Source organism: Serpula lacrymans, assembly GCF_000218685.1.
Source record: "Serpula lacrymans var. lacrymans S7.9 unplaced genomic scaffold SERLAscaffold_4, whole genome shotgun sequence".
In the NCBI taxonomy this organism is placed as follows: domain Eukaryota; kingdom Fungi; phylum Basidiomycota; class Agaricomycetes; order Boletales; family Serpulaceae; genus Serpula; species Serpula lacrymans.
The window spans coordinates 81,529-98,994 of NW_006763293.1; the positions used below are offsets into that span (position 1 = coordinate 81,529).

At 49.1% G+C, this 17,466-nt stretch overlaps 10 protein-coding genes across 10 annotated transcripts; 7 read left to right on the forward strand and 3 right to left on the reverse strand.

Annotated features, from left to right (window-relative positions):
• Positions 1-55: 55 nt before the first annotated feature.
• On the reverse strand, positions 56-1,157 carry SERLADRAFT_459857 (uncharacterized protein; the record flags this gene model as incomplete). Its single annotated transcript, XM_007315088.1, has 5 exons — positions 56-472; positions 526-609; positions 670-869; positions 933-1,049; positions 1,103-1,157. The coding sequence occupies 5 exons, from the start codon at positions 1,137-1,139 to the stop codon at positions 218-220; spliced, it is 693 nt and encodes a 230-aa protein (XP_007315150.1).
• Positions 1,158-1,272: 115 nt separating this feature from the next.
• Positions 1,273-1,956, forward strand: SERLADRAFT_434837 (uncharacterized protein; the record flags this gene model as incomplete). Its single annotated transcript, XM_007315089.1, has 3 exons — positions 1,273-1,303; positions 1,351-1,759; positions 1,848-1,956. The coding sequence occupies 3 exons, from the start codon at positions 1,273-1,275 to the stop codon at positions 1,954-1,956; spliced, it is 549 nt and encodes a 182-aa protein (XP_007315151.1).
• Positions 1,957-2,159: 203 nt separating this feature from the next.
• SERLADRAFT_381219 (uncharacterized protein) lies at positions 2,160-2,386 on the forward strand (the record flags this gene model as incomplete). Its single annotated transcript, XM_007315090.1, has 2 exons — positions 2,160-2,196; positions 2,262-2,386. Coding segments are annotated over 2 exons (162 nt in total), but the record flags the coding sequence as incomplete, so codon positions are not given.
• A 797-nt stretch (positions 2,387-3,183) lies between these two features.
• On the forward strand, positions 3,184-3,469 carry SERLADRAFT_459859 (uncharacterized protein; the record flags this gene model as incomplete). The annotated part of the gene is made up of 2 exons (XM_007315091.1): positions 3,184-3,355; positions 3,387-3,469. 2 exons carry the CDS (start codon positions 3,193-3,195, stop codon positions 3,467-3,469), a joined length of 246 nt encoding a protein of 81 aa, XP_007315153.1.
• Positions 3,470-3,620: 151 nt separating this feature from the next.
• SERLADRAFT_459861 (uncharacterized protein) lies at positions 3,621-4,278 on the reverse strand (the record flags this gene model as incomplete). Its single annotated transcript, XM_007315092.1, has 2 exons — positions 3,621-3,817; positions 3,880-4,278. A coding segment is annotated over one exon (263 nt), but the record flags the coding sequence as incomplete, so codon positions are not given.
• A 1,182-nt stretch (positions 4,279-5,460) lies between these two features.
• Positions 5,461-5,961, forward strand: SERLADRAFT_459862 (uncharacterized protein; the record flags this gene model as incomplete). The annotated part of the gene is made up of 1 exon (XM_007315093.1): positions 5,461-5,961. A coding segment is annotated over one exon (429 nt), but the record flags the coding sequence as incomplete, so codon positions are not given.
• A 397-nt stretch (positions 5,962-6,358) lies between these two features.
• SERLADRAFT_459864 (uncharacterized protein) lies at positions 6,359-7,590 on the forward strand (the record flags this gene model as incomplete). The annotated part of the gene is made up of 1 exon (XM_007315094.1): positions 6,359-7,590. One exon carries the CDS (start codon positions 6,373-6,375, stop codon positions 7,228-7,230), a length of 858 nt encoding a protein of 285 aa, XP_007315156.1.
• A 478-nt stretch (positions 7,591-8,068) lies between these two features.
• Positions 8,069-10,810, forward strand: SERLADRAFT_446300 (uncharacterized protein; the record flags this gene model as incomplete). The annotated part of the gene is made up of 5 exons (XM_007315095.1): positions 8,069-8,307; positions 8,357-8,639; positions 8,699-9,100; positions 9,172-9,919; positions 9,974-10,810. The coding sequence occupies 5 exons, from the start codon at positions 8,069-8,071 to the stop codon at positions 10,555-10,557; spliced, it is 2,256 nt and encodes a 751-aa protein (XP_007315157.1).
• A 273-nt stretch (positions 10,811-11,083) lies between these two features.
• Positions 11,084-14,101, reverse strand: SERLADRAFT_434841 (uncharacterized protein; the record flags this gene model as incomplete). Its single annotated transcript, XM_007315096.1, has 6 exons — positions 11,084-11,561; positions 11,628-11,704; positions 11,762-11,927; positions 11,981-13,106; positions 13,188-13,296; positions 13,985-14,101. 6 exons carry the CDS (start codon positions 14,099-14,101, stop codon positions 11,084-11,086), a joined length of 2,073 nt encoding a protein of 690 aa, XP_007315158.1.
• Positions 14,102-16,074: 1,973 nt separating this feature from the next.
• SERLADRAFT_381230 (uncharacterized protein) lies at positions 16,075-16,517 on the forward strand (the record flags this gene model as incomplete). Its single annotated transcript, XM_007315097.1, has 2 exons — positions 16,075-16,286; positions 16,350-16,517. The coding sequence occupies 2 exons, from the start codon at positions 16,188-16,190 to the stop codon at positions 16,494-16,496; spliced, it is 246 nt and encodes an 81-aa protein (XP_007315159.1).
• Positions 16,518-17,466: the final 949 nt, after the last annotated feature.

The window sequence follows — 17,466 nt, forward strand, 5'->3', positions numbered from 1 at the left end:
GTATTATGCACCTTGCTTTCAGCCCAGAGGGGCCTAAAGATGTAAAACTCAGTCGGGTACACCACAAACGTATAGATAGTGATAATGATGGATACAATGTATAGATCTCTACATATAAATATACATCTAGTGCCAATCTAATGCCTTCTAATCCCACCGCTTTCAAGTTCTATAGCTATAAAAGTTCACCTATGATCATGATAAAAACCTGAAATTGTCACTTCAGCGAAGGTAGAACGCATTTCTGCACAAAGTATTCGTGGAAGCGATCGTCCTTCGTTAGCTCGGGATGGAAAGTGGTGAGAAAATGATTTCCTTGTCGCATTGCGACTATGGTTTTGGGATCCCGTGGGTCTGTATCGTCTTCATCGGGCATAACTACTCGCTGTGACTGAGGGAGGAGGCCAGCTGGCAGACGAGCAACGATCTCGATTGGAGAATCGTGTGGAGATGGGTTAAGCGATAATACGACCTTAAAGATGCTATCAGTGAAGACAGCTAGGTTGTACAGGTGTCATTACATACAGGAGCACGTATGAAGACACCCATAAACGAGCGGTTTGGATCACGTAGGCCATCGACCAATAAAGGTGCTTCAAAGGACTCTATCTGAAGTTGCGCAGAGAACATCAGAGCTGATCTCGAAGGCAATTGCGTGATCATTTATACCTGCGATCCCCACCCATTACGAGCGGTTGTCACGGAGAAACCTCCCAGAAGCTCTTGGCCACCTTTCTTCGCATTTTCAACTGCTTGCGAGAGCAATATTGCACCTGCACAAGTTCCCCAGACTGGCTTTTTCTTCAAGAATGTCCGCAGAGGCTCAAGCAGCCCTGCCAATCTTGCAAGTAGCGCGATGGTCGTCGACTCTGTAAGAAGTTTTGTGTCACGTCGACATACCTTCAACGATATTAAGTATGGATTAGACTTACCTCCTCCAGGTATGATCAATGCATCACATTTTTCTAGATCTTCGACCGTACGCACGAGAACGATATCGACCTTGTTTTGCAAAGCGATCTGATGTTCTGCAAAGGCTCCCTGAAGAGCTACCAGCAAATATATAAGACATGTGTATGATAGCAATGCAATGCAAGCCCACCAAGGATACCAATGGTTGCCTCCTTTCTGCCTTGCATCGTGAGAATCTCGAAATCTTTGACGGTTTCGACTTGGCGGGGTAAAAGGGGCGGGCGTGACGTGTCACGACACTGTGGTCACTTCGTGACAGAAGGCGGAGCCGCTTTTTCACTTTACTCTCAAACCACGACCATGTCTGAGCTCGACGCAGATCTATACGGCGGTATGTTTTTTGTAGGTTTTCTCTACTGAAATCTTATGCATTTTCAGACCTTTACGGTAACGACGAGGGCGACTTTGCTGGCGCAACCGATGCTGTCGAACTCAAGGCTGAAGAGCCTATGCAATCCCTATCTGACACACCTGCAGACATCCAGCCAACGTCAAGCGTCAAGGTAGAACTCAAGCAAACGCCTGTCTCTACATCGTATATGAAGCAAGAAATACCTACAGAACCCATTCCTGTGCAGCATCAAGAATTGTCCGCCATTTCATCGACCCCACAACCTATTCCAACTCCGTCTTATTCTCCCCAGGTCACACAACAGATACCAACCTATCAGCAGCCTCAACCTGCGGAGTATCTCGAGTCTCCTATGCCGCAGTCCGCAGACGGTGCTTACCCGCGTGGTCAGCTGCCTGAACGGACTATCAGGCCCTCGGAAATGAAGGATGAAGGGTAAGTGTCGTGGCGGAGATTTAACATCTGTACAGAGATAATCCCACATTATTTCATTATATTGTCGGATGCTCTGATGGTTTGCTAGCGGGAAATCTTTAACTGCAGTCGTATCGCAACTAGATGATTATCCCTGCGTAGTCACTCCGTCGTCGTCTCGCCTAGCTACGCAGCTCTGTCGACTAGGTCTAGGCTAGCACCTACTTATTCGGATTCTCTACGTCTAGGCTAGGCTAGCACACCGAGACACAGTAGCGTCTTTTCACTCTCTCCTCGTTAAAGCGCCACTATCTAGCCTACAGATACTAATAACAAGTTTTGCTTTTCATATATATCGCTCCTCTGTCCGCGTACATCCGCAACGTTGCTTCTTCGCGTGGCCAATGCTATCTATAGCAAAATGTTCATTGGTGGTCTCAACTGGGATACAACAGATGGTACATACGTTGTCATTAATTCCCTTGTACTGGCTTGTAGGACTAAAATAGGGCTATCGTACCAGAGTCCCTCAGGAACTACTTTTCGCAATTTGGTAAAGTAGATGCGTGTACGATCATGCGTGACGCTGCTGGGCGTTCAAGGTGCTTTGCCTTTTTGACGTTCGAAGAGCCTGCCAGCGTCAATGCTGTAATGGTCAGAGAACATTTCTTGGATGGAAAGATTGTGCGTACCTTACTTCGATACTCTAAATCCATGTTCCTTAATCATATAACACGTGTGGTTTAATCAAGATTGATCCCAAGAGAGCTATACCTCGACAAGAACATCAACGCGCAACCAAGTTATTTATCGGTGGTCTAGCAGGCAGTGTCACATCAGAATCAATGCGAGAGTTCTTTTCGCAGTTCGGTAAAGTCATTGATTCCACAGTAATGTTGGATCGTGAAACTGGGCGAAGTAAAGGCTTCGGATTTGTATCATTCGAAGACACCAATGTACAACCTTTCCTTGGCTTCGGTAATCTAGAGATCGACGGTAAAATGGTATGTAATCAGATTATGATCGTGCTCGGGCGGCGACGAAACTTCTTCTCTACGCAGATCGATGTCAAGCTGGCACAACCGCGGTATCAGCGTGACGGATACCCTAACGAGCGGGAAGGTTCCGCAGGGGCGTATAGTAAGGGCGCTTATGGTCAGGAAGCCTCGTACTCCAACGCTGCACCTGCCGTCCCCACTCCTGCAGGTAACACGCCATTCGATCCTCAAGCTCTAGCCGCACTCTACACACGCATGTTCCAAATGGCTGGTGGTGGAGGGATGAACCCCGCGATGATGGGTGGTATGGGGGGCGGCATGGGAGGAGGCATGGGAGGCGGCATGGGTGTCAACAACATGATGGGAGGTATGGGCGGTGGTGGGGGAGGGTTTGGTGGGGGTATGGGGATGGGCAGAGGGATGGGTGGACCGGGAGGCATGGGCATGGGAGGCGGGATGGGGATGGGTGGTGGTGGTGGAGGCGGTGTCGGAGGTGGTGGACCTGGGATGGGCGCCATGGGCAGGGGAGCTGGTCAGGGCATGATGCCCTCTGGCCCTGCCGGTATGAGCCCAAACATTCCAAGGGGACCAAGAGGTGCTCCTACAGGGCCAGCGGCAGGTACTGGGCCTGCTGCCGTCGGGCCGCAGAGAGCTGGGCAGAGGGGGCAACACAATTACCACCCATACGCGCGATGAAGAGTCATGTTGGATATGGTTTGATCAAACGACATAGGGTTGGATGGTCGAGCTCCTTAAAATCTGAAAGTGTGCGATATGATATCACGTTTTCTGAGGACGTTCTGTATTGTAAGATGGTAAAACGTATTTTTATTACAGCTCTCCTCTCTGTTTTTTATTCAGGCTTCTCTTTTTTTTTTTCGCTGCTACAAGTCGATAGCTGGTCATTTGCGGTACATATGATCTTGTGATTTACTATCCGAGAAATAATAAATCTGTCGGTTTGCCTCGCAAGAGTGTGTTGAATCAGATTCCTCGACTGGTTTGTAGAGATTGAATCGATCCGAGACAGCTTCGGACTCGAAAGCCAGCTAATCGATGGATGAGATAAAGGAAGGTACAGCTGGACGCATGATGGTAGGTCTGCAGAATTCACGTAGACAATAAGGAATGGGAAATGCTTACCCTACCACATGTCTCGTGTCAACAAGCATACGGATGACTACACTTGTCTCAGCAGTAGTGTCCCTCGCGGTCAAGGAAAAGAGTGTCGTTAATCGATGGTATCCAGACTGATTATCGACGATCATGCGGAAAGGCATCATCGTCCAGTAACTGTCGTATTGTGATAGGTATTTCCTGTCAGAAAATGGTTTCCAGTGGAGGTTCGCCTCAGTTCAGCGTTGATTGTACACCTGCGGAGATGCTGTATTATTCTCAGTAGAAGTACGTGGTTGCACTGGATATGTAACTCTGGGAAATATTGGCAGTGTCTTGTCAAGCTATCACCGCCTGTGAGGAACAGCGCCAATGACCTGTAATTGTACGGGCAAAGCAAAGCAAAGCGATAGTCAAAGCCAGTTCGAAAGAGAAACAAGACGCAGTCGCCACTGAGACCCGCTCTTGTCCGCAAAAGGAAATTGTTGAGCTTCCCCGCACAAGCGTGCATCCGCATTGCCTTGACACGCTTTATCCTCGAATTCTATTATAAAGAGACCATGTTGCCCCAAGTACTCCCGCTTAGCCCGCTCTTGCTTGTATTTTATTATCTTCGCCAACCACCAAGCTTCCAACTATCCAGTATCAAATGATACGCACTCTCGCCAACTTCACATTTGCACCTTTGGCTGCACCTTTTCAAAGGCAGTCTCAGGCAGGCCCAAGCTACTCGTTCGATCCGCTTTTGATGGCAGAATCAAGAAGTCCTTCTCCAACACCGAAATTTAACATCGATAACCACGATGGAACGCCAACATCATGGGGACCACCGCCGTCACTGCTGCCTAAACGCTTTGAAATTCCACTATGCCTCACGCTTTGCTCAGATTTCTACCAAGCCTTAGTAGCCCCACATCACTTTTCGCCTTGGAAGCCTCGCTGGAAGCCATCGCCTGCACGGCCCGGGGAACTGGAACGATGTGCGGCTATGGTGCAATGGAATCGCGACACGGAGTCATCTGCTGACCGCGTCTCCCAGCAAGCCTTGGAAGAATCACCTTCAAGTTCGCCTCATGAAGACCACACTGCTCTTATCTTTGAACCTCACGGCTCCTGGGCTTGGGCGAGCGGCTTGACGATAGATGATCCATGTATATTAAAGGACCTTCATAGTAGGCTGGTTTCATCTGTATTCGAAATTACTCTGACTTATTACAACTCTACAGATGCTCGTATGTACCGTCTAAGAATAAAAACAGGCACTATAATGAGACGACAAATAACTTATATCAGCAAATCGTGAGTTTGCTTTTTCGTTGTACATCCAGCAGACGCTCACTCTGTGTTAACAGATGGAACGTGCACAGAGTATGCACGGGATTTAATTCAGAAGTACGTTTTCACAAAATAATACTTTGGTAACGTCTGACTCCCCATCCTCAGCTCGCACTCTACAAATCGAAGGATTACCTGAAACCACTGCAGGGCGATGTCATACCACACATCATCGGCGTACACGCTTCTCCAGAGGAAATTAACCTGGCCATGGCGTTACCACACCATTCTTTCTGGATGGAAGCCTCATCCGACATGCCAGCTATACTCAAAGAACGCTGCATAGCTGCGTATGAGAAGATCCACGCCCGAGGGGTCCTCCACGGCGAACCAGAGCTTCGAAACATGCTCATAGGCGCAGACGGGCGCGTGACAGTCATCAATCTTCACCGCGCTCGAGCGTTGGTGCCCGATCCAGAAGCTCAACTTGAAAAAGCGGAAGAGGTCGATCTTCGGATGGAGATGCGTAAGGTCCTGTACAAACTCGATTATGGTGACGCGCGGAGGCGAGAAGAGGATAAGATGAATATTGCAGAAAGGAGGACTTCGAAGAATCGCTCGAGGCAGAGGAGACGCGAATGGCGCGCGAAAGGGGAGAGGGTGGGGTATATCAGGCCGGATATACCGGTACCGGAGGACGATATACTCAATCCTCCACTGTTGAGAGAAGAATGGGATATGCGCTGGGATAATGGGAAAGAGCATGTGCCAAAACGTGTTGTAGTGCCTGGCCAGACGGAAGGAGAGGTCGCGATCGAAGTTCAAAATCTTATTCTATCCCTGACTAGAGAGGACTTCGAGGATCAGCCTTCAGACGACAGTGCGATAACTACGAATGTGGATGAAGGGCCAGCCGATCACTCGCCAAAGCGCAAAGCACCATCTGACTGTGGTAGCTCTCCTGGACCAGAAGATGACAGATCACCGAAGCGACCACGTACTACTGAATCGTCTCAAACAATAGATTCTCGTCCTTCGTTGCCTCCAACGGAAGAGACACCAGAAGAATCTCAAGCTTCAGGACCTCTCGCCAGAGAAGAACCAACTCCACTTGAATCAACTCAGGAGCAGCCGACTGCTTCCTCGTCCACTTCTCCCTCGCCCATTAAAATGTGGTATTCCCACCTACCTGAGGATGCTGAAGTACCTCTACGGCCGAAGAGAACTGCAGCGGACTTGTCTGAGATGGAAATAAAAATCCGGGTTGCCAACCTCAACCGCTGTCGTCTAAAGAAGTTCCCACATCGCGAACTCGTCAAGCATAGGCTCGTACGGCCCACCCAGACTTACATGCGCCGCGCCGAGAGGAAGCTGCGCCCCACGGTGGCATTTGGGAGCCTTAAGCGCCAGGGAGAGGACGAACGAAATCCTGAACGCGTGAACGTGGAGTCCAAGGCTTTGCGTGAGATGTATAGAGAGCTTAAGGAGATGAAGAACAGGTACATCGCGGGTAGTGTTGGCACGGAGGAGCCTGTGGAGGGTGATGATGCGGATTGGCAAGCTGCACTTTATATGGGTGAACGGCTGGACGTACCAGAAGGCCCGGTGATTCTGACGCGAGACGCGTTCGAGAGGCGCCAGGAGTCGCAGAAGGAGGCTCTCGTACGGTACTCACGGGCTCCACGCGGGATTTTGAAGAGACCTAGGGAAGAAGACGGAGAGCAGACCGCCAAATCGCCATCGCCGAGCACTCTGACAGAATTCGGAGATGATTTCGAAGAACCCGATATAGAGCTCACCACTCTCGAACAATACCGCCGGCTCGGAATACCACCCCCACGCAAGAAGGTGCGAGCGGATGGGAGTAGCACGAGCAGTGACGTTACTTGGCTCTTGCAGAGGGTCTCGAATGTGACTCCCCGTCCTTTACAGAAGGGTGACTCGCCAGGTTTGTCTAGTAAGGACAGGGCGGTCAGCGCTACATGCGGTGATGTTATGTCTCCCTCGCGGCTCCAGCTTGGCGATGGCCTCGATTTTACGCCGCCATCGTTGAGGGCTTTATCGTTCTGGAGGTCGACGCTGATGGGAATGGTCAATCGTTAAGACCAACATCTGCACTCGTCGACTATTCAAATGCGGGTTGGCGTTTTTCCTCGCCAATCGAGTGGCTGATTCCTACGAAATTCATCGCATAATACTGTCGCTCAAGGATCGCAGCTAGTCATACGAATACTAGGAGGGTTTTTCTTTATTGGGTCCTTCCAAATGTCGTAAAAGCTCTCGATGCTAGCATTATGTTTCCTTTGCAGGGAGAATGACTTTCCCCGCTAATATTAGTTTTATATTTCGGCTTTCTTCCTTTAATTTTTTCTTGGTGTATCTGCTATGGCTGTACGTTGTAAAACTATGCCTATGCGAAATGTAATACATAGTTGCTGTGTTACAAAGACTTGTCTTCGTTGTCATCAAGGTCATAAACACACCAGCTGTGTGCTTTTTGTTAATATATGAACGTGAGCTCCTTCCCCAGTTGCATAGTTTCGAAAGGTTAGAGAACAGATTGATACATCGCTTGGCTGATATGTCAATCCAGGGCTTCGTGCACACGATATATTGTTATATTCGAGCGTGAATGTTCCAAGGAGTGAAGCAGATGTGTTGATGTTCCCGTTTTCCGACCCCTATGATACCATCCTACTACAAATATGTAACAACAGCTATAAGCGGATGCTTGGATAATCATGCGCTTAAGGTGGTCGTAATTACGTCCGTTGGCCCCAAACCATCTTGAAATAGACTAGACATTTATTGTTGAGCGCCCTCATTTGGTTTTGGCCTGTCTTTTGTGAAACCTGTCTGGTCAACGTACTTATCTCTATTCCTTGCATTGCCTTGGCTTTTTGTTAGCGCCAGGATCGAGCTCGAATATCCTTAGAGCACCATGCCTCCTCAGGTCGATCTTGTGGTTGTGTTTCGCTCATCTTTGAAAGGCACACATCTTTCGAAAGAACAGACGCGACAGCAAATTGCAAAGGCGGAGAGGCAATACTCTGCCCTCCTTGAAACTTTAACGAGAGCAGGCTTGAAGGTTGTGGGAAGACGCGGAGAAAGTCAGGGCCAGCTACTGATCATGGTGACTTGCCCTCAGAATGTCTTGGCTACCCTTGTCCATCGAGAACGGTGAGTTGGTTTTACATCTATTCCAGCTCTGAGCTAACATATATTCTAGTTACTCGGACTTCCTCTACGGTCTTCCACTGTCCAAGCTGCCATCTTTTGCAGCAGACCTCGATTCCGGGCCTTTATCAGCCGCAGATAGAATACGCCTAGTCCATGGATTTGTAACGTCTACACCACAAGACGGAGGCCTCGGTATCATTCCAGAATGCAAAGACTGGGACCTTGTTCAATGTGTCATGGCTCTTCACGATCACGAATTCAATGACCACTGGATTCGAGTCTGGACGACGCATCGTATAGCATCGGTCCAGTTGGACCAAATCAGAGACCAGGTGGATTTAAGTCAACCAAATATGTCTTGCTTCTCTGATTGATATTTTTTCCACGCAAGTTTGGCGATTCCGTCGCCCTCTATTTCTGTTTCCTCATGGCGTACACGCGAGCGCTCATCTTTCCCGCGGGCCTCGGCATTACCTTCTACTTTTTCGGCACTCCGTACTCTACTTTGTATTCATCACTTCTACTCCTCTGGTCCATAGCGTTTGTGGAATGGTGGCGACTTCAGGAACGTATCTTGTCGGTACGATGGTGCACCCGTGGGTCTTTCCGCGTAGAGAAACGGAGAGCAGATTATGCCGTTGGATTTCCTTGGTGGAAGAGAGAGCTTCGAATGGTGGCTAGTATACCGGTCATCTTACTGTTCGCGAGTGTACTTGCTGCAGTGTTGACCGGCATATTCGTCTTCGAGGCTTTCGTGACAGAACTGTATACAGGACCAGGTCATAAATATATCGTAAGCAATTAACTGGTCTATGGCCCATACATATCTGGGTGTACTGATAGGCCTCTTGGTTAAAACTTCAGTCTTTCAGCCCTAGCATCCTCTTCATGGCTCTAGTCCCCCGCCTCCTTGCCATTTATGAATCATATGCCAAACGATTCACTGTCTGGGAAAACCACGCTCACCAATCAACTCATGACTCATCACTTACGTTGAAAGTGTTTTCCTTGTCTGCCATCAACTCTTACCTTGGTCTCGGCCTCTCTGCTTTTGTCTACGTGCCGTTTGGGGAGAGTGTCATGCAGTTCGTGCAAACACATGTATTTTCTGGCAGTCGACATGCCTCTGCCATGCTACAAAGCTTCAACATCACTCTCAACGATACAATCAAGTTCGGTGTAGGAGGAGGAAGAGGCGAAAAAGTTACTGGCGGTAACGTCGGTATCTGGGAAACAGACCACACAAGTGCAAGGCGAAAATTGAATCCCTCTCGGTTGCAAGAACAGATGTTTGCGTTCACTGTGACGAATCAGGTGGTTGATACTTTCACAGAAATCGGATTACCCTATATCCTCCGTGCAGTGGACTCGATTCGACATGGGAAGGGACTGAGGAATGGGGGTGGGAAAGGCACAGGGAAGAAAAAGCGCGTAGCTTTTGATGATGAACCAACTGGACAGGACAAGAAGGGGAAGGAGGAAAGGGAGTTTTTGGAGAGGGTCCGAAGCGAGGTCACTTTACCGGAGTATGAAGTTTTTGGGGACTACAGCGAGATGGTCACGCAATTTGGCTATGTCGCCCTATGGTCGACTATATGGCCTCTGGCACCTGGTAATTATCAAGATTAATTTAGCTCCAAAGATACTGATACTGATATTTATTTAGTTATGGCACTGTTGAACAATTTCCTCGAGGCTCGATCTGATGCATTCAAAATCGCGGTACACACTCGCCGCCCTATCCCAACTCGCACAGATACGATCGGCCCGTGGCTTGAATCGCTTTCATTCCTCACTTGGCTATCTGCTCTGACAAACTCCGCCCTGGTCTACCTTTTCCGCCCTCCCGACAACCAAGGTGACGAATTGGGCACCACCATGGAAGGCAGTGTTCCGCTTCTGGAGCACCACCATCTGCACCACCATCGACGAAACGGGTTTGCGGCCACGCGCGAGTTGCTGATATCCGCGCTGCTGATCGCTCTGGTTGCTTCACATGGTTATATGCTGGTAAGAAGCGCGGTGCGGCACTTGCTGGAGCGGGCTTTGTGGAACGGCAGTAATGAGATGAAGGAGGCAGAAAGGGTAGAGAAGGAGGTGAAGGAGAGATATTTGGGCAGTTTGGAACGAGCAGTTTCGACTGAGAGTAGCAAAATTGAGCCTCCAGCTCCAGAGAAAGATGAATGGGCAACGTTCTGGGCTGTTGACGAGGGGCTAGAGGAGATCCAAAAAGCTGTCAAGGATGCATGAGAGCTGTTTTCTAAGGACTTTCGATCTCTGGTATAGATGTTGGTGCTTTATGAACAAAGGCTATCAGACTCTCATCTGTAGTTTCTAGCTAATTTTTTGTTCTAATTTTCCACTCACACAGATCGTATATTGTAGCAATCATGTACCTTTGACTGTATTGCTGTATGTTTTCTGGATCTACATCCCACAATTACAACGACGCACCTTGCCTTGAATAACGATACTACTAGGAAGGCTCGAGGTCATAGTTCGTACAACAGTGACTGATATATTCAAGAAGCGACAGGGAGAAAGGGTATATCAATACATGAAAAAATTAAGAATACATTAAAAACAACATATCACGACGAAAGGCGTCGACAGTGACCACAAAGAAAGGTTGACATAGCTCTATGCTCGGGCCATTTTGCCAGTGTCCTCTAGCGTGAATAGTACTGCGGGGAAGAAGAAAAAACCAAAAGCATTAGAAGGTCCATTAAATCGCATACATACCAAACTTCAATCAACCACCACTTCATATCCTAAACTACGTGCTGCCCCTGATTTCCTGCACCGTTGATAGAGCTTCACCTTTCTCATCTCCGATTTCTTCGGAACTGCCTATGCGAAGCCCGTTATTAGCGACGTTGTTGAGGTTGGTGAGTCCCAGGTCGTTCATAGCTGATAGTCCACTTTCAGGCCCACTCTCCCTCTCATTCCTTCGTTCACGTGCCCTACCCCTCTCATGGCGCCTCTCGCGTCCCCTTCCTCTATCCCGACCTTCTGTATTGTCAGCTCTACCAGCTCTCTCGCTTAATTCATGTTGTTCCGGATCTCTACCATATCGTTTCAGCGTCTTGATGATCAGGGCGAAGTATATCATCCCGACCACGAATACGGCTGTGATTGCAACGCGAGGACCGGTTGCGCCTGGGGGTGGGAGTGAGTTGGGGGTGGCGGGGTCTGCAGTCGAACCAGTGCGCCAGACGAATGAGAGGATAGTTGCTACGAAAAGGATCATGGACCTGTCAACATTTGAACGGTCAGAATCGCAGTGGTGGATCGAATGGAAGGACGGTAGCAGTACTCACCACGCAAGCCAAACGGCGGGCATGGCCAAAAGCACCCATACGTTCCACCATATCAAGGTATTCATCTTGCGAGCCTCCTGGAAGATATAAAAACGTATTAGTTAAGCAGATGGTGAGATATGAACGAGAGTTACCTCCGCCCATCGAGTAGCTTTGTACATGCTACGCATCGTGCCAAAGCGAACGATGTATATGCATCCATAGGATAGACTCATAATTGCGCATATAAGGGATAGTAAAGCAGCAGTACGGATGACAGGGTCATTAGCTGCTGCAGTCTGGAACATAGCGAGGATGGCACTACATTACACGATAAGTCAAAATTTTAGTGAGTAAAAATAGCTGTTACTTACGACAGCAAAAGTGCGGAGACGAGATTGAGCGTCTTCCACTCTCTCATTAACGAGTCTATAAAAAACTCCCACGAGTGCTTGAATCGAACGAGTGCAGGGGAGACATTCGTCGTCGTCCATTCCTCTGGGAAGGGTAGCATAGGGCCTGTATGGTGATGCACTCCTGGAGGCAGAGTACCGGATGTATTACTGCGTTGGCGGGGTAATCCACAGCCATCGATCATCCTCTGCACATCAGGGCGGCTTACTTCTGCATCTTCAAAGATACGCGCGATGCGGGTAAAATAAAGAGAAGGGAGACGTAGAAGCAAATGGAGGTATACCTGGCGAGGGAGGGTATCTGAGAGAAAATGACGCGTGATCTTGAATGCGGACTGGATCCTGTTCTTGGTTGAGGCCGTGCAAGTTATAGGCTTGGGGAGGCAGCAAAAAAATGAGTGCTCGCAATTGTAATCACAGTTTGAATCGCGATGCTCGCTGTCGATGTGAGTAGAGTGCGCAGATAAACTTCGTAGCCGTAAGCGCAGCTGGAAAGGATCGACGGGGACAAAAGGCTCTTCTCGACTGTGTGTGCGATGAAATCCCGACCACTGAAATATTCGCAGTGGAGAAGCAGCGCGTGAGTGTGTCTCGGAGCGGGTAGTTGGAGAATCAATGCTCGACTTCCGTGACTGTTCAGCTGCTCGAAAGCTTGCAGCTGGACGTACTGGATCGCTTCTGCGAGGGATACGCGAGAATCCACCTTCAAAAATTGAAGCTCTGGAGGGCAATGTCGCTGTCTCGCGAGGGTGAGACTGCACACTTGGGCTTGGTCGAATGTTATGAGCGATGTGGGGAGGTGAAGGAGACATGCGATCGTTCTCGAATGAAACTCGTTGGTGTGGGCTTCCTTTTCCAAATGAGGCTTCTGAAACAGTAGCACGTTGCATTTCACGGTCCACTGAAGAAAGTAGTGGTTGACCGTTGGAAGGAGAGTCGAATGATGGGAGAGAGGTGGAAGCGTCTAGGCTGTGTCTAACCATTGGATTGGGGGTACGTGTGCGCCCAGATGGGGGAGATGAGGGCGGTGGGAGGGCTGATAGCTTGTCTGAACTAGTCAGACGCGATGAACTGCTGGAACCAGAGCCTGCGGAAGTATAGAGTCAGTGTCTAACAGTATACGAATCATAGTACCCTAGTAGCAGGATAACGAAGCATGTCTACTTACCTGGGGTGGAAATGGGCTGCTCCGCTGCTGCACTTGGAAATGGAACGCGTTCGTGTGCGACAGTGACGCCTGCGATCCTGCTGGTTCGAGGTAATGGCGCACTCATCTGCTGTGGAGAATCTGATAAAGGGAGTGGTGAAGTCATTATGCATAAAGTGTCGTGAACGATGTTTATTTCTGTGTCGTGGATTGGTCGTGATAGTTCAGAAGAAGAAGAAGGTTGCAAGTGTGAGACTGGTTGCCTCACTGTACTTTATAAACAGGCCACGCTCCGCTGATTTGCCGTAAGCGTCTCATGCACATGCATCTCAGCGGCTCAGCCCAAGAACGACACCTTCCATATATGGGCATCTACGCAGGTCAGCGGTGGTCACGGTCACAGAGCGTCACGGCATCCGGACAAGGCCGAATAACGTCAGCTTTGAATATACGGCTCAAGCGCAAGTCGACGAACACGAACTGACGAAAAATGCGTCGACAATTATTCACTTCTTGTCCTGGAACCTCCATCATGACCGTTATTCTTTATCCGAATATCGCTCCATTTCACTCGTTTTATAGGCCGAAAAACGCTCAGTTTGACGTGGATTTCTATGCAAGACCATCGATAGCATTGTCAAGCACCAAGAATGCAGCTGGTTACCCCTCCATAGAGATGCGTTTGGGTGTCGAGGCCAAGGAGGACAGAAGGGGGGAAGCGGGGAGGAATCAATTTCGGAGGAGTATGGGCAAGCGACCCGCGATGGCAGTACAAACATATACAAACAAACAACCGCCACCCGCAAACAAATACTTACCCATTCGTTCTTGTCGGTGTTTCTGACAACGCCAAAAGACACTTGCTCGTCGTCCAACACGTCCTCGAAGACACGTTTACCAATACACGGAGCAGGACACGCACTGAATACTGGCATAAAAATATAAAGAAGTCTCGGTTTTATGACTTCTTGCTTCTGAAACTTGCTCCATGCAACACCCAGAGCCATCGCCAGTCCCGCAACACTACCCAGCAGATTTTAACAACTTTCTCGTTCCCCCAAATCAGTTTTTCGATCAAGAAGAGACAGCTGAGGAACGTTTGGTTATAAAAGTACCTTTCATGGTCGCGAATGGTCTACCTCTTCGACGCTCTGGTCGGAACCGCACAGGGTCTGTCGACGCACCAAACAGCCAACCATCTGGCTCAGAATATCACGACAGTGACAAGTCAATGGATGACGAGCCACAACCACAAGACGACGGAGGAGATGGAGATGATGAACCTGCCATTGTATATGCGCGTACATCCAGAGGTCGCATCATCAAGAGGAAGTCATACAGAGAGTCTGCAAGTGAGGATGATGGACTACATAACATATTTGAAGACGACGTAGAACCAAACGGCACAACAAAGGTGGAAGATGTTGATGACGACGACGACGAAGATCATCAGCCACGAAGGGGTGCACGCTCTGCAAGCAGGAGGGTTCTAGGCGATTTTATTGTTAGTGATGAGGAGAATTCTGCTAGTCGTTACGGCCTTCGTAGTAAAAGCAAGAAGCCATCCCCACCAATGACAACCTCTAGTGGACGTGTTACACGTCAGCCAAGACGCCTTGGTGATCCTAATCGACCCTCCCGGTTAGCCCGCGGCAGTCGTCGACGTGTTGTCGACAAAGATGACGGATATGTGGATGAGCCGTCTTCGGGTTCCGCAGACGGCGAAGGGTCGTTAGTTGATGCACCTCATACATCGTCTGATATCGATGCTGATGCCGAGGGCGAAGTTGATTTGGACGCCGAGGGCGAGCCTGAAACAGACGGTAGACCTTACGCTTTACGACAACGGGCTAAAATCAACTATGCCATCCCACCGCCTTTGGAAGAGATGAAGCCTGCAAAGCCTCGCTCTGGCGGGGGTCGTGTTGGTGGTGGCAGAAATGGACATGGAAAGAACAACCGTGGACCAGGGTGGAGTGCGACAGGTGCCGAATTGAGTAGATGGATGGGCATGGCTGCCGATGACTCTGTATGTACCTTGTCTCATATCCCAACTCGCATTGAGCTTAATCTTCCTGCAGGATTCCGATTTTGCTACCCGTACACCTCGTAAACCCTTCGCCGCAGCGGGAGGGGTATTTGGTGGTGGCACTGTTTCAGGTGGAGGAGCGAGCATGTTGCCAGGAGACTTAGTTGCCTCTGCAGGAACGCCTTCAAACTTGGGCAAAATAGGGGATTCAGGTGAGAGATAGCAGCCCTCACGGAGGAACAGCGTTCATGATCGTCTTTCAGCTCTCGCGGATGCGGATCCTTTAGGAGTCAATACAAACGTTACATTTGATGAAGTAGGAGGTTTAGACGATCGTTCGTATATACATTTCATGCTATTATCATTTACAAGCTGAACTTTCTGTGGCTTCTCTTCACAGACATTCATTCATTAAAGGAGATGACCCTGCTCCCTTTACTTTATCCAGAAGTATTTCAGAGATTCGATCTGACTCCTCCCCGTGGCGTGCTCTTCCATGGTCCCCCAGGCACAGGAAAGACACTACTAGCTCGTGCATTGGCCGCCAGCTGTCGCGCTAATGGTAAAGGCATATGTGAGTATTGTCGCATTATTTTCAATCTCTTTCTGTGGGGCTGATCGATATGCATTAATCAGCATTTTTTATGCGCAAGGGCGCAGATTGTTTGTCTAAATGGGTAGGTGAAGCTGAGCGTCAGCTACGTCTACTTTTCGAAGAAGCAAGGAACTGTCAGCCCAGTATCATTTTCTTTGATGAGATCGACGGTCTCGCGCCTGTTCGCTCTTCCAAGCAAGATCAGATACATGCCTCGATCGTTTCGACGTTGTTGGCATTGATGGATGGAATGGATGGACGTGGGCAGGTCATCGTGATCGGTGCCACCAATCGCCCAGATGCTATTGACCCTGCGCTGAGAAGACCTGGGAGATTCGACAGAGAATTTTACTTCCCACTACCCTCGTTGGAGGCCCGTGAAAGGATCCTGGGTATTATGACAAAGAAGTGGGAGGGCTGGGATGGAGACACTGGTGTTGAGAGTGTCAAGGGATTAGCTAAACTCACAAAGGGATATGGAGGTGCTGACTTGAGGGTGAGCTATCTCTTGGTCGTATATCTTTACCTCGCTTCCTCTGAGTCTTGCTATGTGTTTTAGGCCCTTTGCACAGAAGCTGCGTTGAACGCCATTCAAAGACGATATCCGCAGATCTACCAGTCGAGCGATCGTCTTTTATTGAAACCAGAAACCATCGGTATCAATCTGAGAGATTTCATGATATCTGTGAAAAGTATGTTGTCATAATGTGATAAAAATGAGTAGCTTGTTGTTTAATATTGTCTTCTTGAACTCATTGTCAGAACTGGTCCCCTCTTCGGCTCGTTCATCGTCATCGTCTGCGTCTCCGCTTCCCAATCAGCTCGTCCCTTTACTTGCTGACACTCTCGAAAAAGTGAAAGGTGCTATAAACAAGGTCCTTCCCATCGGCAAGAAGCGGACGGCACTGGAAGAGGCACAATGGGAGGAAGATAGTGAGGAAGGTGCGCTCGAAAGAGAGATGTTGATGCAGTGTAAGTGGATTTGTACGCGTTGATTTCATTGTCTCACGCCCTAGTGACTGTTATAGCCATGGAAACGCTTCAAGTTTATCGCCCTCGACTAATTTTGCACGGTCCTATCGGCATGGGTCAAGGTTATATCGGTGCTGCCGCTTTACACCACTTAGAAGGTTATCACATCCAGAGTCTAGATCTTGGAAGTCTCATGGGTGACTCAACAAGAGTGAGTGACTTAACTGCACGTTATGCACTGCTTATCAAATTGTACATTACCAGACTGTTGAAGCAGGCATTGTTCAATTATTCGTGGAAGCTAAACGACATCAGCCCTCCGTGATATACATTCCTTCTCTTGTGGGTTGGTGCGCTGCTGTCTCCGAAACGTCACGGTCCACAGTTCGTGCTATGCTAGACACGTTAGCCCCCACCGATCCCATCCTTCTGCTTGCCATAGTGGATGGTCTTTTCTCGTCTTTGCCACGTGATGTTCGTGCTTGGTTTGGGCCTACGCGCGAGAATCGGGTTGAGCTTCTCCAGCCTAATGAACAGCAGCGAGAGGCGTTTTTCGAGGGTATATTATCGGACATCCGTCGGGCTCCGAATAGGTTCGCTGACGGTGTGAAACGGAAGAAGCGTGTGCTCGAAGTACTACCCATTGCACCACCTTTGGAACCTCGACAGCCCACCGCGGCTGAACTTGCTATTCAGGAAGAGAA